We start from the raw sequence: 27644 nt of genomic DNA, 5'->3' as shown, positions 1-27644 counted from the left end.
TGAGAAACGTTTCGACAGTAACGGTGTAAGTGACAAAGAGGAATTATTTTACTGTCGCAATCTTCTTATCACATAAGCAAAGATACCAATTCAAATATTTATTTTTTTAACTCAGGACTCATGTCTGTACTGAACAAGTCTGCAAATAGCTACAAGTGTTGCAGGCAGCAAAATAATGTTAAAAAAAAAAAAAAAAAACGTGGCGGCAACATCAATATGTGAAACATCCATTCATGTTGTGGACTGAAATCCCATTTTCTCATATGAAACATTCATCGAAGCCAAACCGGTAATATTCACATCTTCGGTCGCGGCCACTTTGTGCGATATCGGAGGAGACGAGCGGCTAAATGATACATCGTCATGGTTACGACACTTATATATTAAAAAAGTGTTTAGTTTGAAGAAATAGCGCGGGTTTCCTTCCGTCTTCTCAAAGGGTCGTCTCTCTCCTTTTAAATACAAACGCACAAATGTAACTTTGACCTTTCTTCAGTTTTCTTCACCAACTCACAGGAACTGTTCATAATCATAAAGATCGTCCGGTGGAAATCTTCACGCACAGGCCTCGCAAGAATTCCTCCGTCATGATGTCGACTGGAGTTGCTCGTCTTTGAGTTTCCAGTAAGCAACGTGCAGCCGATGACGACTTCTGAAACCGAGTCCCGATCGGAAACAAAGAAACAAACAGTTGATTTTTAGTCTCAGATTAAAAAGTCTCCGCTGACGCGCGTCGTGCCGAGCGGCTGGTCTCCGGGCGCGTCCGTCACCTCCTCGGGAACCTCTCCGGCGCCGCCCGTCGTCGCGTTCGGCGAGTTGCCGGCGTTGCTGTTGCCGCTGGCGAGCAGCCGCAGTCGTTTCCTCTCCCTCTTCTTTCCCAGTCCGAGTTTTTGATTCTGTCTTCCCTCTGACGGATGGAGAAGAAATGAAAAGGCAAAGAAGAAAAACATTAAATAGTGCGGTCCATTGGTTGCAGGCGTGGGTGGACGAGCTCTCAGTGAGGCCACACCCCCAATTTTACGTCCGGTTGGAAACCAACATGGCGCTGGTTTTTCAAATGCGAAACTCGAGACTTCAAAAACCAGCGGGTGACGTCACGGTGGTTTGTCACTTGGTTACAAACACATGGAACTTCATTCAAGCCCCAGTGTGTCATTTTGAGAAATATTTCTGGCGCCATCTGGTGGTAAAGTTGCAAACCGCAACCAACTGAGCGACCGACAGGGGACACTTTATGGCGGCGCACCGCTGATTCCATTTCCTGTTTCTGGCAGCGTCTGAAAATTCAACGTGAACGCGACGTGTTCTGGAGCGTTTAGTTCAACAAGCGTATTCAACACGACGAAGAAACATGGAGACTCACACGGAGGTCGGTCCACCTCATGGAACTAGATTTAACTCTTATATGAACACATGGTTATGGACAATATGTTCAATTTCTGTGAATGAGTTCTTCTAAATATTACACACTGGAGCTTTAAGAGTTTTTAAGACTTTTAACCATTTTTGACAAACAAATGTAATGAAATTCAATGGCAGTTAACTGTCTAATGTTTCCAGGCTGTTGTCGGGTAGATATGGAAAAAGGAAAGTTTATTATTAAAATATAAACTAAACTGTCCGACCTCGTGGGTCCGTTTCTCCCGACGCGTTCCGTCGATTGACATCAGAGAAGAGACGTCGTCCCATTTGCTCTTTTCATTTTTCACGCTCTGCGTTCCGGCGCCTCGGACATTTGGGTCCAGGTACCGAGCGACGCGATGGACGACGCGAGCGGATGTGTCCGACTGGCGCTGGTTCACGATCCAGCTCTCAAGTGTCCATGAAATATTCCCACTGATGCATTGACGCTTGGCGAGCGGAAGTCTTTTCAAACTCTCCGCGGCGTCGACGTGACGCGACAGATACACGTCCGAGGACTCGAGATCGGAACTTCAGTCGGTCTGCACTTGACGAAAGCAACGTTTCGATTTCCCACAATGCAACGCGACGTAACGCACGTATATGTAGAGGTCTCTTGTGATTAGCCCAAAGGGAAAATGTGGTTTTGATGCGGACGAGAGCTTCAGTGTTTTTTGGCTTCAGTTGGCTTTCAGCTTCAGTAAAACCACAAAGGTCGACGGGTAAATACAAGTTCTGTCCCTTTAAAATACATTGATTTGTTTTGTTTTTTCAGTCAAAACGCATTCAAATAATCAATCGTCAGTATTAGTCATCATCCAACCGCACGGAGCTCCGCGTGCGTAACTCGCAGCCGCTCGGGCTCCGACACACAAGTCGTCCAAAGTAAACAGCTCATTTGTGCTGTTTGCAAGGAAACAGATGTTTTACATACCGTGTTTCTGCAATCGAATTGTTTTCCGATCTGCCAAAGCTCCGGGGGGAGAAGTTGGGGAATGTTTTGGGGAGAAAAGTAGCGGGTTGAAGATTTGGGGTTGAAAGGTTCTGATCACGGTTCAAATGAAGAGAGAACGTCAATGTTGAGTGAGAGAGCGGGCGAAGCCGCCGCCGCCTGCAGGGTCACGTGTCACGTGTCACATGTCATGTGTCACGTGTCACATGACGTACGACCTCTTCCTGGTCAGGATGGTTAAACCTGCTGTAGCTCTGTGGACCACAAGGAAAACTTCCTCCCGGCAGGAAAACTACAGGAGCCTTTGCAGGAATTGTATTTCCACTGCCGGAACCAGGGTCTCAACTCGGTCGGGCACTTATTAATTCTTATTAATCATTTTAAACCAACTGTCTCAACTGTGACCGACCGACTCAACCGCACTTGATCCAGGACGTCTTAGTTTCTCAAACTTTACAAAATCGTTACCATCAAGTGTCAGTTTTCTTTAAACAGCTGATGGACAAAACGTTTTTGCGGTTCAACTGCCGGCGCGAAGATTTGACTTGTTATTCTTCGTCATCATTAACATAATTCTTTCATACTTCCAGGGGCGAACACTGCAGACGCCATCCGGGTTCGGTGAGAGAGGGAGAATGTTTTTCCACGTTGCAACTCGACTGAACCCTTTGAATCAAGATAATATTTTTTGTCTCCGAGGGAGCGAACGTTTACTGGACAAAGACGAAAAGCCAGAGAGACTTTAGCAAAAAATGTTGGTATTAAACCCCCTGAGCCTGAACCGACTCCTTGCACAACGCGGAGTTTACACTCAGAACCACATGTTGCTCCGTGCCGTCGACACGACGGATGATAAATCAGCAGCGCGGGCCGACGCCCACCAGCCCGGCACAACAACTGTACGGTCAAATACACAACACAGCATTAGGTGTTTTATTAAAATGACACAAACAATTTCTAAATTTGACTTTGGCAGGTTGGTCCCCGGTCGCTGCTCAGGGTCCGACAGCAAACCTCTTAACACGAGGAGGCTGGTTTCACTCGGCCGCTTAGAACGTCCTGTTTCACATGTCGCACGCTGTCGCTCGCGGGGAAACGTTTCGCCAGACCAGAGAGAGGTCACGTCTATTTGTCCCGTTGTCGCATCATTAAAGGGACAGTTCAGTGATTTTGAAGTGGTGGTTGTATGAGTAACTTATGCATAGTTAACATCTGACCTCATGGAGGTGGTGATCAGCGATGTCATTTAACGGAGTTTGGAGGAGAAGTGGAAGTAGCGTAAGTCTGAGTCCCACCGTTGCAGAGGGGACCACAGGAAAAACGTCTTTCTCGCCAAATTTTAAAATCATTTCAATTGTTCGCTGGAGGACGCATTTTTGCGCTGCTTCAGTTTTCGGCCAAACAGACGTTGACGGCACCAACTCGCCGCGGTAGCTTTGAGTCGAACAGCTGATTAGCGGAGTGATTATCAACCGGCGCGAGTTGGCGCAGTGATACATGGTTGACGTACGCTTGAAAAAAAAAAACGTCCTCCAGCGTACAATTGAACGGATATATATGTTTTTAGGTAACGTTTTAAAATGTGTCAAAAAAGAGGTTTTCCGGTGGTTCACCTCTGCAACAGTGGGACTCAGACTCACGCTACTTCCACTTCTCCTCCAAACTCCGTTAAATGACATCGCTGATCTCCATCTCCATGAGGTCATATTAACTATGGATAAGTAACTAACACAACCCCACTTCAAAATCACTGAACTGTCCCTTTAAGGGGCCACATCAGCATGTTGGGTACAATGAAACTTTGGACCTGAGGTGAAAAATCAGGGGAACGACAGAGTTTTTTCCATTTATCCCGCAGGAGGTATTCATTTAATTTCAAGGGGCTACACCACAATGCCAACGCGCACACAATAACAATGCTAAGGCACGTGTTAGCATGCTAACACTTGTTAAATAGCGTTGAACGCGAAGCAGAGACGATGGGGATGCAGTAAACTAGTCAAGGTATTTGATTGGGTACAACGAAACTTTTGACCCCGACTGGAAAAATCAGTCTATTATATATCTATATATCAGTCTATTAGATATCTATCAGTCAATTTCAGTCTGAACCACAGCGATGGGCGGACTGACGAGGCCGTGACGTTGGCATGGACACAAACAGAGGTGCAGAAATCAGACTTGAAACTGAATGTCTGATGCAGCTACAGTATCTCAAATACAAAATAAGCAAATGAAATAGTTTCTCTGTCTGGTAATAATCAAGTGTGTAATCACACTATCCCACACAATCATTGGTTTGGATGTTTTACAACTTTGTGGATCACTGACATGATCGTATTAGTTTTCATGGTGTGATTCTGCTGAAAGACAATGAACCATAGATCCGAGTCAGACGGACATGGAGAAAGTACAACTCATTCCCAAGCAAGTCACACGAGAATCCGTTACTGTCGAGGTTGAACCTCGTGAGACTTTTTCACAAGCGAGACGAGGGAGACGCCGAGTGTGAGTCGAGAAGAATCTTTACCAAAACAGACGTCAAACCTTTTTGGACACACGCGTTTTTTAGAATCAAAATGATTCCAGCTTCACGTACTCTTGGACACCGGTGGTGGCCCCTCGGCGAACCACATGGAGGCTTCGTATCTTGAAGGACACCAGGGATGAAAACCACCATAGCTTCAAAAACCCGCCCAGACGTCGTCTCTCGTGTACCAAACCGTACGACAGGCAGGAGGAAATATACTGAGCCTCAGCGCGATGCGATGGTAGCAAGCATTCTGTGTCATTACAACAAGGCGACAACCTGTTTTTAATTTAATACGCGAGGCAAATAAATCCTAATGAGGTATGTCCCACTCGAGGGGTCACTGGGTGGCCTCGGAGAGGACGAGGAGCCGAGGGGGGGTCGCGCAGAGGGAATCTCAGAGGACGCAAAGACACCCCAAGTTTGTAAAAGAAGTGGAGAGACGAGACGTACACATTACATAACGGACTATACAAGGACCACCTGTGTGGCATCCTGAGAGAGTCTCTGAATTCTTGATGGTGCGATAAAAACTTCACAGACGCACACCCAAAAAAAACAGCCCACACGAATCTGGCCAGAGTGAATCAGTCACACTAACGCGAAACCTCATGAAAATGCCTGGAATCCGCCTCCGAACATACAGTACTTTTCTCATCTCAGGGCAGTTTTGTGGAAGGAAGGGGGAGTTGGGGGGCACTGAGGCCTCCCAAACACATTAAGGTCAGTGAAGGAGTGAAAATGAGGTTGCATTTTAAATGAGGACGACTGACTGCAGCGAGCTCCTTGTTCCTCTAACGAGTACCTGCGTATTACTATCCATAACTTAATGCATATGACATAAACATGGGAACATGTACTTGCTGCTTCGCCGTCTGTGTTGTGTTACACCGGAGAATCTTCCACGATCCACGTGGGGTCGGACGAGGAGGTTACGGAGTTCCGCACTGTCAGACACGTCGAAGTACAGCGGCGACTAAAACAGCATAATCTGAAATAACTGTCAGGCAGGATTAGTCTGAGCAGTCAGCAGATATAAGATCCTTCTTTGTTTTGTAAAAGCCCCATATGTTTTTTTTTGTATCTGCCTGAAAATGAATATGACAGAAATATTGAATTGCATAACTCCCACAAGTCCACAAGCTTGGATTCGGGATGAGTGGGATAAAAGCGTGACTTCCTCTAAGGTGGAGTTTGCATGTTTCTCACAACATGTTTTTTTTTAAAAGGTGAACTGATGCCAAAATGGAACGTTTGTACGATAAAGTCACGAGGAAAACGTTCCTCGTGATTCACCTCGGTTCTCTGGAGGTATTAAAACCGTCACTGAAGAGAATTGAGCCGAGATAATGAGGAAGTTTGTCCGATATTTATCATTTTGCCACTTTCGTGTTAAAATCCGACTTGCAGATTCAGATTTAATCGTTTTATTTCTGAAACGTTGTGCCTCCTCTTTTTGTGTTGTCGACTGACTGGCGAATATGTCGTTCCACAGGTTTTTGAATTGGCCGAGGAATATTTTAGATCAGCATTGCTCCCTCGCTGCCAGAGGTTCCCACTCCATCTGATGAACGTCTGCTCTCACAAGTGGACGGTGATACATTTTTGAAATTAATTTGTGCCAGACTGACTCGCTGGCTCACCACAGACACTTCTACAGACCCAGTACAGACACACCGAGGAAACGATTAGAGATATTGAATATTTAACCACACATGCACTTTTCTTAATAAAGAACAGAGAGAAAATTAAAAATGGAAATTAAAAGAAGAGAAATTAAAAAATATAATCAGTGCATAAAAAAGTAGTATATAAAGAGTATAGCTGGTATAGCTTAAAGAGTTACACCACTGACTTTGGACTGAAGGGATTTTGATCAACTTTTGATCCCATAGGTCTTCAGATGTGACTCACCAAAGCAGAAGTTACTCGTGTGAAATCTCTGGGAGTTCGTTAAAGGATGATTTTATGCAAATTACCCCCCAAAACTGCAATTTTGCACCTTAAATCCAAAATGGCCGACTTCAGGTTGGTCGGAGGTAACGGCTGCAAGGTACTCTTTTGTGGGTCTGGACATGATACAGCCTCCGCCCAAATGTCGGTTAAATTCAATGTAGGGGCTTTTCTGTAGGTGGCGCTGTCGAGGCAATTTTCCTCTGCCGTTCGCGAATTCGGTGCAAAGTTATACAAGTGATCAACAATAGCAAGTTTGATTCCCGGTCAGGAAAGAAAATGTGTGGGCACTTAATGCTCTGATATGTAACTGATTATTGTAAGTCGCTTTGGATAAAAGCGTTAGCAAAATGAGTGGAATGTAAAAGAGTAAAAATTAAGTTAGACATGAAAAAACACTACAAAAATCATAAAAATCTTTCTGATAAAACAATATTTTTGGTCAGTCAGTTAAATCCAGTCTGCTGTATCAAGAAACGTTCTCAGTGCTTCATCAGGGCTACAGTAGCTACAATACCCTTTTTCTTTTCTATTATTATTATTATTGCGAATTACAACTAAATCACACTTTGCTTTTGACTTTTTTGATTAAAAAGGGAATGTTGTGGATCCTCGGTCTGTTTTAAACACCGCGGTCACGACGGTTCCAGCCCCAGGCCGCCGTCCGTTCGTGTCTTTACACAGAAATCAGCTGAATGCTGTTGTTGCTGTGCTGGAAGTGCCAAAACCAGAAGACGAGCTCATTCCCACCCACTCAGAGATCTGTGTAACATCACCGCGTCCTCCCACCCCACATCCATAACTACTGCTCATCAAGTCAGTGATGGAGCTTCTCCAGAAAACTGTCACTTGTTAACATCAGACTGGGAAAGTCGAGCTGCGGGAGACGGTCGAGTAACTAAAATACACAAAATGTATATACGCATGACGCACATGCAAACACAATCATATGTACAATGATCCAACTGTCCTTGTCATGGAAAAATGACACTGAATCAGGAACGAGGGGAATCGTGGACGTCTGGCGGAGAAGTTTTTATAACAGGAGCTCAAAGGGTTGAGGAGATTTCTGGTTTGTTAAAACAGATCAACAAGTGGTCAGTGCATGGTGTCCCCAAAAACCCTGCCTAGCCCGGTCGATGTACAGTATTTGACTCTCAGAATCACTTGTCGTCATCTCACAGATAATGTCTGTCTCCATTGAAACGCTCTGTCTCAGTAAATTTAGGACAAAGGAAAACCAACCTTGTATTTGACCAATACAGAAAGGAGAAACCTGAATATATTCTTTTGCAATTTAGTTACTTTACATTATTGTTGTACACTATGTTGATGTATGACCTGCATTTTTGTATGCAGTATAGATATATATATATATATATGCAGTAAATGTACATATATTTGTTTTTTTTCTGTAATAATATGATATTGTAAAGTTGGGGCAGGACTATATGAGCATATGGTTCTGCCTCATACTTCTCGAACGCATCCTTGTTTTGTTCTTTGACGGAATCTGAGTGATTCATCTGTTTGTGTTTTATCTTTGTATTTTTATCAGATTTTTTTGTTGTTGTTGATGGTTCGAGATTTTAAAAAAAAATTCCTCTACAGTCCCGTGGTAGATAAATATACAGATTTAAATCATTTTTTTAAACAACTGGAGCATGTCGGTGGATAGCAGCTGTAGTGGAAGTGACCTGCGGTGTCTTGTTGAGCCCCCGTCGCTCTTATGAGCCTTTAGATCCATGTCAAAGTCAATATGCAAAGTCGTATGACAAACATTTTTTAGCTTGATATCAGATATGATGAAGCTACTGGACGACTCGGTTTGTTTGGGCTGTTTGTCAGATTTTAACTCTTGAAATTGGAAGTATACTTTCACCTCAGGTCACTGCTTTTTAATATTATTATTAATAAAGGACATCAGTTATTACAGACTGAGTACACACACTAAGACTCGGTGATCCCAGCCCGCCGCCGCGCTCCCTGTGTTTATTTTCAGCCCGATTATGTGTTTTGAACTTATTCTTGGCTGGCGATCCGTAGCGTGCAGAACCCTGAGTGCGCTGTTGGGACTGGACCGAGCCTGTGCTGGATTTCTCTTCTTTTTCATTCATTAAACACTTTAAAGTTCAGCTGCAGCGGTTTTCTCTCTTCCCCGAGAGGAATCACTTATGAATTAGGCCACTTCAGCGTCCAGAGGCTGCGAGAGCTTCTTCGGTTTTGAATTATGACTTGTGTCCATTCATATTCTACTTTTACAGAATTAGACAAACAATACACTTGCAGCACTAATGTTATGAAGAACGAAGGACGGATATTTGACGGGGGAGTTCCACGGCTTTTGTTTTAGCCTGATATAGATGCAAGACAGATGCATCGATAGCACCATTTTCCCTCCGGTTTTCATTTGTGCTGCGCAGCATCATAAAACAGCAGCTATGCAGCCGCTTTCTCTTTTTACAGCGGGGGAAATTCATCACGTCCCGAAGTAAGAGCTCCCACTGCCACGCTCTGTCTCTAAAAAGGGAGCCGAGTAAATCACTTCGTCCTGATTATCGCCGCCATAAACTACGACTTAATAAGCTTCCACACTAACAGCAAACACGTGTCAGTCTGCAGCCGCAAAAAGCCATTTCATGAATATAAATGTTTATTCAGACGGAACATAAGAGGCCGTGAGTCGGACCAACATGTGGACAGATGGTAATGTGGTTTGTTCCTTTCTTTCCCAGTTATGTTGGTGATATGAACAGTGATCTGAGGTGTTATACTATATCCTGATGGATAGAAAAGACTTATCTCTTTCTGTTGCTTTGTTAAAGTTCCCCTCCAGTCACGTTTTAAAGTATATAAAAATTATCTGCTAAGACTAATATTAAGTTTAACATCTTCCACTCTCTGGAATTCTGAGACTTTTGAATATTCATGATATGCAAATAACACAGAAACCGCACACCACAGCTGCTCGCGCTAGGTTGACCGGTGGAAGAATGTGATCAACAAGATGGCGAGGGGCAACATCGGAGAGAGTCAGCCATAAAACTTTCACCAACTGCTAATGCTAACGCCAACAGTGTGTTGAAACACCGTCAGTCCTCTCATGGATGCTAACTGCTAATGCTAACGCTAACTGTTTGCCGACACACATGCTGTCCTCTCGGGGAGGCTAATTGCTATTGCTAATGCTAACTGTCTGCCGACACACCTGCCTTCCTCTCGGGGATGCTAACTGCTATTGCTAATGCTAACTGTCTGCCGACACACCTGCCGCCTTCTCGGGGATGCTAACTGCTAATGCTAACCGTCTGCCGACACACCTGCCATCCCCTCGTGGATGCTAACTGCTAATGCTGATGCTAACCATCTGCGGACACACCTGCCGTCCTCTCATGATGCTAACTGCTAATGCTAACGTTAACTGTCTGCTGACACCCCTGTCGTCCACTCATGATTTGCTGCACTGGAAGTTCATATTTGACAGTGATTGGTTTTCTGTATTTGTGACAAACCAAATCTATCTTGAACCGGATTCTTTTGAATTTCAAATTGCAGAGAAGTGAAACAGAAATGTCGTCCTCCAGGAGAGGAATGTGAAAACACCAGATGCAAGTTGCTGTAGTCAAAGTCAGACATGTGAGAGGACAGAGACAGAAGAAGAACACTTTTTTAAGTGGAGGGCGACTTCATAACTCTGACTGGGCTAGGCAGGTTGTTGGGACACCTTGCACTGACCACTTGTTGATCTGTGTGTCTCCTGAATATAGTGGGTTCTTGCAATAAATACTTGTGTCTTCCTGAGTCGGCGTCAACTGCCTCAATTTTCTACTATATTCCCGTCGGAGGGTATTTAATTGCCCTCCTGGACTCGTGGCCTTGTCTGCACCATCCTGACTCACTCGATATCACGTCAACAATCCTCTCCTGAAATGAAACAAATTGTCAGACCAGGCCGACTGTAGCTGGAGACGTCCTCCGACGGAACAACGTGTATCTGAAGAGTTGTTTGGTAGGACAGTAGGAAACAGTAGGACTGTAAGAAATAAATAAGAAAAGAATGCCGTGGCAGGAAGTAGGGAAACATCAAAGAACTCAAGGATGTGGATTTATTCTATTTAACGCTTCGTATTGGATAAGCAGTGAGGGTTGGATGTGCTCCCGGTGCAGAGATCTGTTTCGAATGCGCGTTCTGCTCTGGATTATCGATGGTTCCGCGGTCGAGACAGAATCGATCATTATTACCGACTCACGAGAGGCTCGAGGCCACGTCCAGTGTCCAGTGTCCAAACCTTCTGATTCTGGAGTTATTTCCTGATATTTGGCGACAACTACCAGTTCGAATCGAACGCACGCTTAAAGTGAGATGAATGTTTCTTCCGTGCGTGAAAGAATCCAAGCAGAAACGGTCCAGGTGTTAATAATTGTCTCGTTGGCCATTTAATGAGTCTTTTACAGACATAACCTTTTCTGCGTTCATTTTTGCTGATGTGAAAAATTGCTTTACGAGACTTTCCTCCGTTTTTTCAGGCAGCGTATTACGACGTGGTCGTCTGCGAACACCGTACACGGCCACTAGAGGTCAGCGGGGGAACTGGTAAGTCCGTCATGTTTGTGTATTTAAATGGATTTGCGTATATTTTGTGAAGCAATCGTGCTGATTCTCTGCCGTGTCACACTAACCATCACCCTCTGACCTGCACAAGCTCATCAACCATGTGTCGGTGAAGCAAATAAAAGCCCACGATGCTCTGAGGCGAACAGTATTTGTGTCGTACCTCCTGTCACCAGCAGGGGCGCTATTTTACGTTCATTTTTACCACATACAAGATAGTTTGTCGTATGAGTTGCAGGACTTGTTGCGTTTTATAGTATAAACAATGCAGAAAAGACGAACATTAATGTTTATATTCTACTTAAAAAATATAGTTTAATAGCTTATTTTATTAATACAAGTTCTATCTATTGGGGTTTTATTTATAGTTATTCATAATAAAATCCGTTTAACCATCAAGTCTCAATTATATTTCTTTGTCATTAGTTTTCAAGGTTTGATAACAACATCTTGCAAATCATTGCAAATTGCAACATTATTATATATGTAAAAAAAAATGTACTCCCTAATATATGTATTGGCATCGGCCCCCAAATATCCACATGAATCAGATGGATCATCTGGTGCATATTAAGTGCATGACAACCTGACGGTAATGGTTCCCATGGCAATGATTCCTATTGACCTTGGCCTTCCGATGACCCGTTGAGAAATATCTCGACCAATTAGATTTATCGCCATGAAATTTTAGTTCAGAAATCAGAAGCCTCTCTGGGCGTGAATCAAAATCCCTTCGGTGATCCTGGGACTTTTCACCTCGCGCCACCGTTTGGCCAAAATCATAATCCCGTACTTTGGTTCCTGACCAAGTTCCCACCAGCCGCAGCTGCACTTGGCCTCCGGGGCTCGATGACGAGCCGTTGGCGTGCTGACTCACCGGAGGACGAGCGCGTCTCTCTGACCAAAACCAACAGTGAGCGTTTCTGCGGCGACGGCGACGCGGCGACACACCTGCAACGAGCAGATCTCCGCCTCCCAGGAAACCTCACTGATGAGACGACGGCGACATTCCAACGGAAATGTAGCCGCGTTGCCGTGACACCATCTTCTCTGAGTTGCCAGGAAAACAAGCGGCGACCAATCGACATATGTCTGTTCATGTTGCCATGAGTGAAACAGCGACGAGAGAGAGAGAGAGAGAGAGAGAGAGAGAGAGAGAGATGAGAGCCCGCGTCCTTCCTCGTCATCTGAAAACAATAAGGACGACAAGAGAGCGGGAATTAAAAAGACTAGAGTCGTCTAATCTGGAACAACGGAGGAATGTCGGGCAGATGCCACAGCGGACTTTCATCCCAGATGTGTGCGATTAGGTCCACGGGCCCGATCCCAGCGCCAGACTCCGCCGGGTCGGATTTCTTTCCTCGGCTAATGCCACCGGACATACGATCTGACAATGATAATGATAATTACCTCAAATGACATGCCTTCCATTGTGGACGCAGTGGAAAACACACACGCACACACACACACACACACACACAGACACACACACACACACACACACAGACACACACACAGACACACACACACACACACAGACACACACACACACACACACACACACACACACACACACACACACACACTGAAAGGCCCAATATATTCAGAGCCTTTTAAAGAGAAATTACCGTTGGTTTCTTTCCCCGTCGGTTCGGAAAAAGTTAGACACGACGCAGCCCTGAACGTTCCTCTGCACCGTTACGCCGCCGTCACGGCTTCTTGTGCCGTCGGTGCAAAGACGAACGGAATACGGGACGAAACAACAACGACAACAACTTGGCTTTAGAACCAAGTTCCTTCGCTCATCGTGGATGTGGCGCGGCGCCGGACTCTACGGGACCAGATCACAGCTGACTGAGCGTGTTCCACAACGCAGAGCTGCCAAACGACATGTGTCTTTGTGCGCAGGTTCACCAGCACAGAGCGCGCGGAGAGCGTCGGCGCCCCGGACGCGATTATTCCTCAAAGATTTTTTTCTGCGAGTTTGCACAAAATAGCGCGAGGCCGGATGACGCCCCCGAGGCCTCTGACGCCGCCTGGGCCCGGAGCAGCCGGCACAAAGAGGGACGCTCCCTGTCCCCTTCACTTCCATCTGTAACTCTTTCTCCCGGCGCTCGGGACAGAGAAAAAGAAATGGCTTCGTTTAGTTTTTCGAAAGAATGAGAAAGTTGAAACTCGACCTCGGCTCTTGTTGTTGTTGCGTCTCGCGTCACAGACGTGGAATCGCCCCGTGCGGAATTTCTCTCCCTTTTCATTTTTCGAGGAAACATTTGAAATGAAAGAACGGTTCGGAAGCCTTCAGCGCTTCACTCGCGGTCGGGACCACGGCCGCCGCACGTTTACTTTGTGGTAAACTAAATCAGCGGAGCTCCACACGACAAGATCCCGGGGATCAGTTCAACACCGACCCCCGACCACAATCGCGTCCTCACCGTTTCATTAACAATAATAATTCGGGAAAAAGATTTTAGTCAGAACAAAGAGGTCATAAATTCATCAAGTCGAAAATGTTGAAACAAACAAGTCAGGTCAAAGGGAATTTGAATTTGTGAGTGAAATCAGTGAAGTTGTTATTATTGAACTATTTTCAATTTAGCTCAATATCTTTATAGTCTTTTTCATGCCCCCTCTCCTCTGGTGTGTTGTATAGTTGTTTTTGTGTGTCAAAGGTCTGCAGAGTTAAAAAGTCGACGGTAAAGGACAGAAAACACTGGAACGCCTCGTCTGGAGTCCGGACGATACTTCCGGCGAGTACCGGCAGCTAGCGGGAAGTCCTGGTACGCCCCCCCCCCCCCCCCCCCCCCCCCGCGCGGAGGTCGGGTCCAACTCATGGAACTAGATTTAACTCACATATGAACATAGTGATGGACAATATGTTCAATTTCTGTGAATAAGTTCTTCTGAACATTACACACTGTAGCTTTAATATATATCTATCATTTTAATAGGAGGACGAGGTATGCAGGTCGGAAGTCGATGGTGAACTTCTGAAGATCAGAGTTAAGGAAGCTGCCCCTCGTCTTTCTACACCAACACGCTCATTTATTCCTAAAAGGTGGAAACTGTTAACGTCCATTAGAGGAAGCACATGTTGGCTTTTTTTAGATTGTCCAATTTGCTACAGTTGGCATTATAAATTGCACGAGTGTGTCAGCGCAGCACCAAACCCCGGGACCCAACGAGGCAGGGAGGCCCCAGATGTTGGTCGTCCCAGATGTTGGTCGTCCAACACGGCGAAGAATGAATCAACCAAATGATTATTAGAAGCAGATGATGACGGTGGATGTTGAATTCATAAGTAAAAGCGGTAACATCTTTGCGACCTCCCTCCGTCCCTCCCTCCTCTTTACCTGTGGGACACTTCTTCCTCATCCGGCACCTCTGCGTCTCGCTGTGGGACGGGCAGAGCGACGCCGCGCTCTCCTCGGGCGTCCGGCCCGCCCGGGTCCGGGTCTGCCTGCCCCACCTGAAGCCGCAGGTGACGCCGTCACGGAGGCAGACGCTCCACTCGCTCCACTCGCCCAGCGGAGCGAAGAGACAGTTCTCTGAGAGAGAGAGAGGGAAGGGAATCAGAGAAGGGACGACGTCAGACACAATGAGGAAATAGCAGACGCGACCTAATGATTCTGTCGTGAGACGAATCCGGGGAACTTGACTTGAAGAAGAAAACGAGGAGGGCGACAGCGGGAAAAGGCCTCGGGGCACTTTGAGGTCGCGACCCCGCCAGAATTTCACTATTCATGTTCCTGACGAGATAAATACTTTGACCTGAGAGATTTTCTTCTAATTGAAAATAACAAGGCTGCACGGTGACGTAGTGGTCAGCGCTGTCACCTCACAGCAAGAAGGTTCTGGTTCAAACCAACCAGTTTGCACGTTCTCCCCGTGTGTGCGTGGGTTCTCTCCAGGTTCTCCATCTTCCTCCCACAGTCCAGAGACATGTAGAATGGGGTCAGGTTCATTGGAGACTCTGAATTGACCGTAGGTGTGAATGTGAGAGTGAATGGTTGTTTGTCTCTGTATGTGGCCCTGTGATAGGCTGGAGACCTGTCCAGGGTGAACCCCGCCTCTCGCCCAATGGCAGCTGGGATTGGCTCCAGCCCCCCGCGACCCTCAAATGGATAAAGCGGCAGACGATGGATGGATGAAAATAACGACTTGGCTGAATGTGACGTTTCCTGCAGTTCACAGATTAAGACTTGAGGTAATGAAGATGAATCACAACCACGACCCCGTCGAGCGATGATCAACGTGTCGAGACGAATGTTTTTTCTGGCAACCGCAAGGATTTAACGTGAACGTCGGCCGAAGCGTTAAACACTGGTTGGTCGCTGACGAGCGATGTCGCCCCACAGAAATCAGCCACCGCACGGGTTTCCACCCGCAGCCTCCATAATCTCTCGCTCATCGTCGGTATCGCTCTGTTATTTCGCGTCACCACGGGACAGCTGCTGCAGACGCCGCAGGTGGACGCCGGCAGCTCGGCGCCGCGCGCTGAGTGAGCTCAGCGATACGTCTCACTTACTCCGACGGGAGGAGCGATGCGCAGCGAGATATGAAGATGAATTCCGAAAACTTGTCTGCAGGCTTTCTGTTTAACGTGAATCATGTGCTGCACACCGAGGGTTTGGCTCCGGAGTGAAGAGGGAAGCAGAAGAAAAAGTAAACGAGGGGAGAGAAACGCAGCTGACGAAACGTTTCTCGGCAGAAAATATTTCAAGACAAAGGCGTCGGCGGTTTTCAATCTGCCACAAACATTTTTAAAAACTTTGATCGCACAAGATTTGATTTGATGAAATCGCTATTTGAATCACGGAACTCTTTCGGGAGTTGCTCTCTTGCTTCGCGGCCTCTCCTCAAACAAAAGTCTAGTTTCCCCAAACAGGTGCGATCTATCAGTCTATCTTCCAATCCACCGACGACCGCGTCCGACGAGGAACTCCACCACTCGCACATGAAACACTGCGGCGGAGCCAGAGAGGCGGATAAAAGGAAGAACAGGCCTGCTCTTCATTAAAACAGAAACCTCTGGGATCGTCTTGTTTCGCTCGGGGCTCCCGCCGCACAGCGGAGATACGTTTGTAAAGCTGCCTGTGGGTTGGACGCGCTCTCAGCTCCCCTCCGCTTCGTAACGGACGGAAGCTCAATTAGGATAGGGGTCACCAAAGGTCGTTCAGGTGTTGAGCCGTGACCTGTAGGTTATTGGGTTGAAAGTGGAAAAGCGACCGGTTTCCTGAGACGTACGGAAGGTGACGTTCACGAGGAACTTAAAGGAGAAATACTCTGCTTTATCATTTTTGCTTTGTCCTCGAGTGTGCTCTAGGTTTTTTTTAATGTGAATGTAAACGTTCTGCAAAAGTTAAAAAGTCCGCGATAAAGAGAGAGAAAACTGTTCCCGGCGCTCCGAAAACGAAGACGCTCAGTCGTCCGGACGATGTTACGGACGTGCATAAGGCACAACTAGCGCTTGTAGTCTGACACGCCCCCTCAAAAAACTCTTCAAGGACGCTTCATTGTTACTCGAAGGACGCTTGCAGAACGCGTACCTGCATCAAGCTCCCATCTCGCAATAGTTAAGCCCCAGTGTGTAATTTGGGAAATTTTCTGGCGCCATCTGGTGGTGAAGTTGCAAAACCCGCAACCGACTGAGCGACCGACAGGGGACACTTTATGGCGGCGCGCCAACGCTCATTCCACTTCCTGGTTTCCGGCAGCGTCTGAAAATTCAACGTGAACGCGAAGTATTCTGGAACCATTTAGTTCAACAACCGTATTCAACACGACGTAGAAACATGGAGACTCACACGGAGGTCGGTCCACCTCATGAACTATATTTAACTCTTATGTGAACACATAGTTATGGACAATATATTCAATTTCTGTGAATAAGTTCTTCTAAATATTACACTGTAGCTTTAAAGAAAATGGAACCCCAAACAAAGTTTCCTGATCTTCCCAAAAACGTTCCATTCATTTTTGATCAATGCCGCTGACTATCAGTAGCTACATTTAAATTCTGTTTTAGCATGATGACAACATGCTAATTAATCATTAAATCAATATGGAAATGTGTTCAATCACGTACAAATTCCTCAACGTGGGTAAAATCCTCTCCGTCACGTCCCGCTTCACTTTTAATAAGATATTCTCATGCTGTCATCGGCCACAATCCACAACAATCACGTTTCTCACCTATACAGTCCGTTTGGTGGGCGAACGTCCCCCTCGGGCAGCTCGTCGCACACTTGCCTTTGAACAGCAGGAAGCCCGGTTTGCACTTGGTGCAGAAGTCTCGGCTGAAGCAGTGATCGCAGTCCGGCGAGCGGCACTCTGAGAGGGAGGGGGCACAGACAAGCACAGAAACATTGGGTCGCGGTCATCAACCTGTCGGAGGCGAACGCCTCTGTTGTTCACCCGGTCGCACTCGTCAAGGTGGACGAGGTTGAACCGCAGGTGTCGGACGCCAGTGTGATTTGATATGACAGACATGAAGACGGGTTTCTTTCTAAGAAGTTGTGATCATTTTTATCAGAATTTGAAGTTATTGCTTGAACATAGTCGATGGGACATGGATCAAACCTAAAGAGTCATAGTAAATACTTTCTTTCCCCCCAAAGTTGGTTTGTGTGTCTGTTGTTTTAGCTCGTTCTTATCACTCTGATACATAAAAATGTTGGTGAAAACTGCCCGTTGGGTTTTTGCGAGCCGCCATTTTTTGAAGCCTCTGGTTTTGGTATTTTTCGTCCTGCTCCATCTTGGTTTTTTGCATCTACGTAAATGTCGAGCGAATTTTAAAAGCGTCGCAAAAAAGACAACCAGGAAAACAACCAGAGCAGTTGTGGTCAGAAGGTGGCGCTACAGGCTACGTAGGCCGCTAACGTAACGCGGCTGTAAGAACGGCAGAAGAAGAAGAGGTTGGGAAGAACTGAAAACAAAACAACAGTTGCCTCTGCAAACCACGTAAAAAATTCCGGAATTTTGCAGTTTTCATCAAATTTTTCAAATGTGATTCTCCAAAATCAGCATAGAAATAGGTTGACAGAAAAATTGCTACAGACTTCTGTAGAAAATTACTTATTTTTGCAGCCAATGGAGCCGCCCTCTGCTGGTCATTGTGAGAATGCAGGCATCCAGGCACTTCTGCATTGGCTTATATTCAGTCTATTGGTGGAACGTCATGATTGACAGCTGAGGCTGACTCACGATTGGACTATTACAGGAAGTGGAGGCGCGTCGTCCATCTTTACCGTACGTACGGTTATTGCTCAGGACAGAAGAAACTTCTCGTGAGCTCTTTCTGAGGCTCGTTGAGACACTTAAACTATCTCTCAATAAATATGTAAACTGTGTCTATGTAGTATTTCATTTGAGTTATTGTTGGCGCGACGACGTACTCATGCAGCGGTTGATGTCCTTCCCTCTCTGTCCGTAGTGTCCCGCCGGGCAGGCGTGGAGACACGTCCCGTGGTGAGACATCCCCTCCCGCTGCAGGAACAGGAAGAGTCGCTCGGGGCAACGCACGCAGCCGTTGTCACGGGAACACTCCAGGCAGCTCCGGCAGTCCTCCGACGTCTCCCGCTGAGCTGCCGACGAGCAGAGGAAGAAGAGGAAGAGGAGGAGGAAGGTCAGACGTGGAGGGGAAGGACAAGGTACCACGAGAATTGATAATCCAACACTGAGCTCCTTGAAATAAAGATCTGTAGATGCGGCAGGCAGGAAGACATTTGTCTGGACATTCAGGGACGGAAAAAAAATCGCATCAAATAAATTATTATTATTATTATTATATGTCTGTTGTACAGAAGTTTATTTTCTTTAACTGACGAGGCACTGGCATATTTTGTGATTTTTCAAAGCAATAATCAGAATACGTTGGATGGACTCGCATATGAAAATGAAATGTTAATCAAAGACAAAAACAGCGAATGGAAACCATCGCATTCATTTGCATATGTGATATAACTTTTGTGTCATATTTGATTCGTTCGGAATTTGTGATCAATTATTGACCACATGTTTATTTGAGACACAAAACGAATATTGTTCAATGCGTCTGGAACATTTGGGATTTCAGAAGTTCATCTGTGTCTGATGAACGACAGGAACTGGCAACATAAAACTTTGGTAAGAGGTTTATGTTTGGGGGGGGAAAAGAAAGAAAGAAAACCAGTTCAGATTTCTAAAATGTTTCCAAAAGCAACAAATAATATTTTTGTTTATTTTGTAAGATAAAACTGATTCATGTTATTTTGCCATCGTGTACAATGATAAACACAATTTAAAAAATATGCGGAATGAAAACAACTATTCTATAATCTATCCATTTATTTCTTATTAGCATTTTGCAATAGATTTCCTCCTGTTTTACCAAGATACAGTTGAATCTGCAACCACGTGACATTTCACTGTCAAGGCAACATGTCCGTCGTCACGTGGAACAAATCAGAAGTTGTTTTGATCAGAATTATATTTCAAAATGGGCGCGTCAGGACATTAATTATTACAGTGACATCAGTGAGTTATTTGTCAGTATTACTCTCTCTCTTTCTTAACTGTATGAAATGCCGACAGTATTAACTGTCTTGGGAGTTGTACAGTACGCTGGACACCTGGCTGACTCCGTATAGGAGGTATTTGTGTTCATTCATTTTTATTATTATTATTATTATTATTATCTCATTAGACATTCTGAGGAAAACAAAAGAAGTTCACTTCAAGTCCTCTGGCACGAGTCCTGACGACGTCAGTGCAGACTTCTGGGGGGCTCGACAGTCGGGGCTTCACGTCTGAGCCCGCGTTAAGTCTTATTATATTATATCAGCGAGCGGAGACCGAACACACGAGACTCGACTGAGGCGATCCGACGGGGGTTAAGGTCGGGGGGGGGGGGGGGGGGACGGGCCGAGGTGGAACGAAGCAAAGAGCGATGGAGAAAGACGAACGCAATCCGCCGAGGAGGTGAAACTGCGGTCGGACGAGTGTGCGTGAGTCTGAGCAGTCGGCGAGTCTGATCCTCGCGGAGCGCCGGTGGCTGAGCCAATCAGATCTACAGGAGAGGTCGTTCAAGGTCACAGCTCCTGTAAACCTACAGTCTCCTTCTACCTACTCACATGTTTCACTCAGGCAAACTGCTATGAATCCACTTATATTAGAACGTGCAACCGAAGCGAGACAGGCAAATAAACTTGCAGACACGGAAATGAGGCCGACAATTATTTGGAAGTAGCGAAACTTTTCATTTCATTTGAATCAACAGTTGTAAAAGAGGAAATAAAGGACTCCAGGATCTAAAGGTTGGTTTATGATATGTACCGTTTGTGCTGTAACAAACGTAAGGCGCCGTCCTCCGACTTTCAAAATATCAAGCAAATTTAAAAAAGGTGAAAAACCCAAATTATGAATATAAGGAGAGAGAAAAAACTTCCATATGTCATAGGTGCAAATACAAAGGGGGGGTGAAACTATATAGATTAAATATTGTGTTTGGTGTGATCAGTAATGAGTCCGGCGGAAGAAAGAAGCAGAATATTAATTAACAATGAATTCTGAGTTACAGTAACAGTCGTCCTTTATGTTTATGATTCACCAAATTAAAACACGAGTGTGTGTGAATTCTGTTGAACTTCACCAAAGAGCAAGGGAGCTCATTTAAGAGAAATACATACATGTACATACGTCCATGCCTCATACACATTATGTCTTTATCCAAACTTTGCAAATTTTTTACTGCCGCGCCCCCCCACCGCCTGCACATAAAACTTAAGACATTTCTGGGAAATGCAGGGAAATAATCCCTAGATAATTAGGCTGCAGTTCGTCGGGTTCATCGTGGACTCGCTATAACATTCTGCTGAATGATTTGACTGGAAAGTCAAAAATATTCGTTTTATTATCAACAACAACTTGTGATTGAGTGAACATTAGTGGAGTTTTTCTTCATTTAAAGCTACAGTGTGTAATATTTAGAAGAACTTATTCACAGAAATGTAACATATTGTCCATAACTCTGTGTTCATATAAGAGTTAAATATAGTTCCATGAGGTGGACCGACCTCCGTGTGAGTCTCCATGTTTCTACGTCGTGTTGAATACGGTTGTTGAACTAAACGGTTCCAGAACACGTCGCGTTCACGTTGAATTTTTAGCGCAGCCGGAAAGCGGAAGTGGAATCAGTGGTGCGCCGCCATAACGTGTCCCCGGTCGGTCGCTCAGTTGGTTGCGCTTTGCAGCTTTACCACCAGATGGCGCCAGAAAATTACAAAAATTACACACTGGGGCTTTAATGATATGTGAGGAATATAGTCCCTGTAACGCCCTGTGCTCCTGAGGTTTCCGATCATCTTCAGACTCCCAAACCTCCATTTTTGTTTTATTGGACTTCACGAATAACATTTGGCTTGACTTGATTTTCCTATTGATGCCAGAAACAAGGTAACCGATAGTGTAAACGTCAAACTGAAGCCAAACCTCCAGTTGAACTGGACAAGGGACACAACAACAGTCAGATACCTCCTGCGAGTTCGAACGATTACACATCTAACACTGACCGGTGGAGCAGTGGATTATGGGAAACTCTGCGCTACAAAGCGATGGACTCGCTCTGGCAAAAACAAGCCGCGGCGCCTCTCCCTGCGTTTTTGAAGGAGCCTTTGAACTCGGCCGGTCTCCGTCAGCCAGTTATGACATATTCGGTCGAGAAATGTAAACTATAAGGGAGCTGACGCGCGGGTCACGCCATCAGAAACTTGTCGTTGACATCCAGTACGCCGTCACGTTGTGTTCACCTCTCAACCACCTGGGGAAGGGATGCGCTGCAGAAACACCTGAGCACAAAGTTCTCTCATCCGCCGCCACAGGTGTGTTGAGGCAGCGACCTCTGAACTTGGCGTGAGCATCAGTGAGATCCGAGTGACTAATGATCGACATTAGAGAAGGAAAGAGACACGAGACTGAGCGAAGAGGAGTTCAGCGTCGGGAAGAGAAGAGCAGATTTCCTCCCGAATAACCCAGGGAGCCATTTCTTCACCGAGCTCCGCTTTGAGGCCCGACCCCATTGTCTGAGAAACACTTCTCCAACACATGTGCTATCGATCTGCGGGCTTAAGGGACTTTTCAGAGGAGCGGCAGGTTTAGGTAGCGTAAAAAGCGGCGACCTCTGACCTCGCATGGGATTGCGCTGGGTTTTTTAACAAGCACCAGGTGGAACGAGCTCTGTTGGGAGAAAAATGCTCGAGAGTAAAAGAAAAAAGGGACTTCCACCCTAAAACTGAACTTGCACGGATGTGGTGAAGATAACACACGGTCAGAAAACTGGTTTAAAGGGGCAGTAAGTGATTTTGGTGAGAGCTTGTTTCTCTCTTTGTTGCGAGGTTACTGCTCTGGCCGGGCCGCGGACCCATGACCACCAGCTAGCAGGTCTCTGAAGGGCGTCGACGAGTGATGTTTACAGACTGCGTTGCCGCGTTGTGCGGTGCGGTCCGCACCGTTTCTTTTTTGTTTTGGATTTACGGAGCCAGGGCTGAAAACGAAAACCCAGAGTTTTATTCGCCGCACAACGAACCGACATCTGGCGGACGGTGAGGAAATATTCGCTGATATCTACCAAACGTGAATTGCTTCAGAATCACTTACTGTCCCTTTAATAAAGAAAGACTTGTATTAATGACGTCAACACTTTCCAACCGAGCCACCGAGTTGGGAGATTAAACCAACTGGGAACACGGTGATGAGGCGGGAAATCTTATCTCAGTAACTTCAGCCAAAGTTAAATCACCGAGGTGAAAGTGGAGATGAGTTCTCTTGGGTTTCTCTCCACTGCCTCACTGGTAGAAATACAAAGATGAAGTCTTAACCATCATAAAGTGAGATGTTGGAACAACTTCCGAGGCACCTTGGAATCGATTCGTCAAGTGTCTGGAGTCTAACGAAGACAATGGAAGACTCCGTGTTCTGCTGATGGTGCTGGTGGATGAGAACACGTCCGACACGTCCGTCCAACATCTCCCATTGTCTTCAACTGGACTGAGATCTTGTGACTGCGAAGTGGCTGAGGGCATCGTCAGTCATCCTCGTCAAAATGGCACACGGGCCAAGAAAGAACCCATAAAATGTAAACATGGATTATTGTTTTTTCTACTTTCTTGAACAAGTCATGTTCACGGCGACCGACATCCGTGTTTTCCATGTTCTTGGTCCGGAGCAGGAATTCCGTTTTTAGGGTGTGATTTTCCAGTAACATACAGCAGCCACCACTTCTGTGGACGGAGCACAAAATACCCACAATGCACCATAATGTACATACATCAAGCAGAAAAATGTGCCAGGTAGGGGCGATGCGATAAAACAACACAAGATGTGCGGTTCCCTAATTACACACACGTGTGTGTGTGTGTGTGTGTGTGTGTGTGTGTGTGTGTGTGTGTGTGTGTCCAGACGATTGATCGCAGCTGCGTCTGAGATCTGCAGCTTTTTAACACTTTCTTCACCTCGTGATCTCCAGACGTGTCGTTCAGAGAGAGCGGCTTGTGTTACATCTTCATCTTCACCCTGCGGAGCGCAGAAGATGATCCTCTCCAGCTGTACAGAACGGTACAGTAATCTTCAGACTCATATATACAACCTCAAAGTTCCAGAAGGTAGAGAGCCTTCGCTCATATTTCTTGTCAATTAAAACAATGACTGTGAGCAAATAAAGCAACACGTCCCCGAAAAGAATTTCTTTAAAAAAAGGAACAACACTCCTCTCTGCACTATTTTCCTCATCAATTCAATAGTAATATTTTTGCACAGGTGGTTTTAGGCAACAATATGTTTTGGTACTAACTAATACTTAAAGCTACTGTGTGTAATATTTAGAAGAACTTATTCACAGAAACTGAATATGTTGTCCATAACTCTGTGTTCATATAAGAGTTAGATATAGTTCCATGAGGTGGACCGACCTCCGTGTGAGTCTCCATGTTTCCACGTCGTGTTGAATACGGTTGTTGAACTAAACGGTTCCAGAATACGTTGCTGCCGGAAATCGGAAATGGAATCGGCGGTGCAACACCATAAAGTGTCCCCTGTCAGTCGCTCAGTTGGTTGCGGTTTGCAACTTTACCACCACATGCCGCCACAAAATTACAAAAATGACACTCTGGGTCTTTAAATCTGTATTAGTCTGCGACCTCTCAGTTCATTTTTCGATTTCCGAGAGGCGTTAGCACCGGACGCAGACCAAAATGCCTCCGGACGCAATTGGGCCTACGACCAGTGAAAGCAACGAATCACGTGACGTCTGTTGAGCGACGCATCACGTCAACAGACGAGAGCGGAGAGGACTTTGACTTTTAGTCAAAATGCTCGTTCATCAGCGGCGGCCATCTTGGTTGTTTACAAAAGTAGCTTCCGTCCGTGTCTCGGTATAAACTCCGCCCATTATCTGATAATCAGGTTGTGATTACTGATTGTTAATTGGCAAAATGTGAAGGGGATTTTCCTGGTCACTCCCTCTGAATACTCAGTATTCAGTCGAACAGTCACAGGTGCTGAAGATTATCTGCAGTGATCTTATGAAAACATAACTCGCACTAATGGACGCGATAATGGCCTGGGCGACTTCTACAAGTTCAGCATTCCCGCTCCTCGGAAAAACCTTTTCAGCTGTGTGTGTTCATTTCACAGCTAAATGAACCAAGTCCAGATGCGGCGGCGGGTGAACGGGCGGGAGGGGACGGGCGGGAGGGGAGGGGACGGGACGGGAGGGGAGGGGAGGGGACGGGACGGGAGGGGACGGGACGGGAGGGGAGGGGACGGGACGGGAGGGGAGGGGAGGGGACGGGAGGGGAGGGGAGGGGACGGGACGGGAGGGGAGGGTGAATAAAACCACATAAATCTCTTCGGTGTGAAGTGATGAATTCTGACAGCGGGTCAACGTGTCGCGGCCCACAACCACAGTTTGACCTTTCAGACCAGAAACCAGGTCCGACTTAAAGCGGTTTTGATCCATTAGCATCAAAACGTCTCAATCCAGCTCTCAATAGAAACGTTTTTGGCTTCATTCAGTTTCTAATTTTAGTCCTTTTTTTCTACTCTGCTTCAATATGTGAATATTTCATGTACGAGTTGTTTTTTTAAAACCATTTTTAATTTGTCTGAGCAAATAACGAGATGTGACACATGGAAATGTTTAATGATCTTGTATAAAGTTTTAGACTCTTACTTTTAAATTGTTATTTACATCTTTTCTACAATGCATGCCTTGTCTTAATGATGGTTTATCAATATTAGACCAATAATCATGATACAACATCCTCGTTTCGTATTTTTCTTCATATGCAACTCCTGCATATGTTTTACCGCATTTTAAAATATCTGTTTTTTTTAAAGATTTTGTTAAACGTGCCTCATTTAAAACAATCTTGCCGTCAAGACCAATCATCCTGAACGAGAGTCAGCGACACCCGGACGGATTCGAGCAGCCCCTCTAATCATTATCCAGCGCCCCTCGACTCGGGTCGTCTGTCGGGGGCAGAGGGGGGAAACGTCGGAAGCCAAAAATGACGATGCAATTGAGACCGGATCCCCTCCATTACTCTATTAGTCCCAGATTCCTGAGGAAAATGCCAGTGAGGGTCAAACAATATATACCTGCGTGTCTGTGGTCACGACTCAAAGCTTATGCTTTTTTTTCAGGCGGATTATATAGAGATTCATTAGCTACAAATGTGGATCTGAATACAAAATGTATTCACGATTTATTCACTGTTCCATATTCTATATATGTGTTTTTACAGAGAAATATTAAAAGTGTTTTGTTTCTGGATCTTGGAGAAGTAGAACGGAGATCTGATATTTATACCTGCAATATTTACAACCATTTAAAAATGAGGCTTCCTGTAAACCTTTTCTTTTTTTTTTTTTACTTTTATTATCAGATATGAAAGGAAAATACCTTTGGCATAAGCCGCACAAATAAACTTTTCTAAGAACCGTCTAACGTGACCATGTGGTGCATGATCGTAATAAATAGTTTGTATTTTAAATTGTGCAAAGTTTGAGCTAAAAGAACTTGTCACAGTGTTTGTGAATTTTTTAAGTTAATTATTAGTTATTTGGGCAATTCTCTACCAGTAAGAGCATGATATTGATATATCAGATTTTATTTCCTCTATAGATAAATACAGTCAGTTCCTGTTTTCCCGTCACACCCATCATGCGGAACATCAGCTCAGCAGCCGCTTACAAAAGTGAAACTTCAGAAATAATAATCAGATTTCTTTTAAAGAAAAAAAAGACACTCACCACTTTGCTTCTGCATGACACCAGACCCCATCCTGATCACCTCACACAGCAAGGACATCACAGTGGCAAAGAGTCGCAAATGCATCTGGGCTGCTGGCGAGCGCCCGCTTCATCGGGCTGCGGTCTGCATCTGCGGGGGACTCCGGTGGGCGTCGGGTCCGAGAGTAAGTTCCACCGCGAAGGGACCCGAAAGAGGCAAGGGCAAACGGCAAAAGGGCAAAAGGGCAAAAGGGCAACGACGGCGGCGGCGGCCGGTGGAGGACGGAGGACGTGGACGAGGTAATCTCACAGGCCCCGGAGCAGCGATGGAGACGGTGAGTGTGGAGGTGAGGGAAGACCGGAGGAGAAACTAATCCTCCTCTCCTTTGTCCCGAGTCACGCAAGAAGATTTAGGGTCGGAGATGAGGAAGAGCGGAGGCGGTGTGCAGGGCGCTGCGGAGCCTGGTCTGCTTCCCCAGACTGGAGGCTGGGCTGTGAAAACGCACCATTTAACTACCCACTGTCAAAAATCTGCGATAAACAAGCTCCACTTATCCCCGTCGCCATCTTTAACCCCTCATGGGCTGAGCTCTCAGGCCCTAAGTGGTTCCATATTTGCAGCATGATCTTCTACCCCCCCCCCTCGCTCTATCTATTGTTGTTTAGTCTCTTCTTTTTTATTACTCGGGTTTACTTTGTTTCCCCCGTTGAGTTCCTTTTTTCTGTGGAAATCCTATTAAATACGGGCGGTGAAGTAAAGTGAATCTGACCACCCTGAGAGGAAGACGAACAGCTGGAGAACGGCAGCGTGACTCAGAGTTTAGAGTCCAAATGTGACAGACTTTGTTTTTGCACTTGATTCATTTCGTGTGTTTTTGCGGTAATGAATCAGGTTGATACGATTTTATCTTATAAATCAGATTCAGTCTGAA

At 45.7% G+C, this 27644-nt stretch overlaps 1 protein-coding gene across 1 annotated transcript; it reads right to left on the bottom strand.

Moving 5' to 3' along the window:
- On the bottom strand, window positions 1–27363 carry rspo4 (R-spondin 4). Its single transcript, XM_035631985.2, has 5 exons — window positions 26734–27363; window positions 18843–19031; window positions 17641–17778; window positions 14799–14993; window positions 1–907 (listed from the first exon to the last, which is right to left on the bottom strand). Exons 1-5 carry the CDS (start codon window positions 26816–26818, stop codon window positions 705–707), a joined length of 810 nt encoding a protein of 269 aa, XP_035487878.1. The 5' UTR covers window positions 26819–27363; the 3' UTR covers window positions 1–704.
- Window positions 27364–27644: the final 281 nt, after the last annotated feature.

This window comes from Scophthalmus maximus, chromosome 6 (genome assembly GCF_022379125.1).
Source record: "Scophthalmus maximus strain ysfricsl-2021 chromosome 6, ASM2237912v1, whole genome shotgun sequence".
In the NCBI taxonomy this organism is placed as follows: Eukaryota; Metazoa; Chordata; class Actinopteri; order Pleuronectiformes; family Scophthalmidae; genus Scophthalmus; species Scophthalmus maximus.
This window is presented reverse-complemented; position numbering and strand designations above follow the sequence as displayed.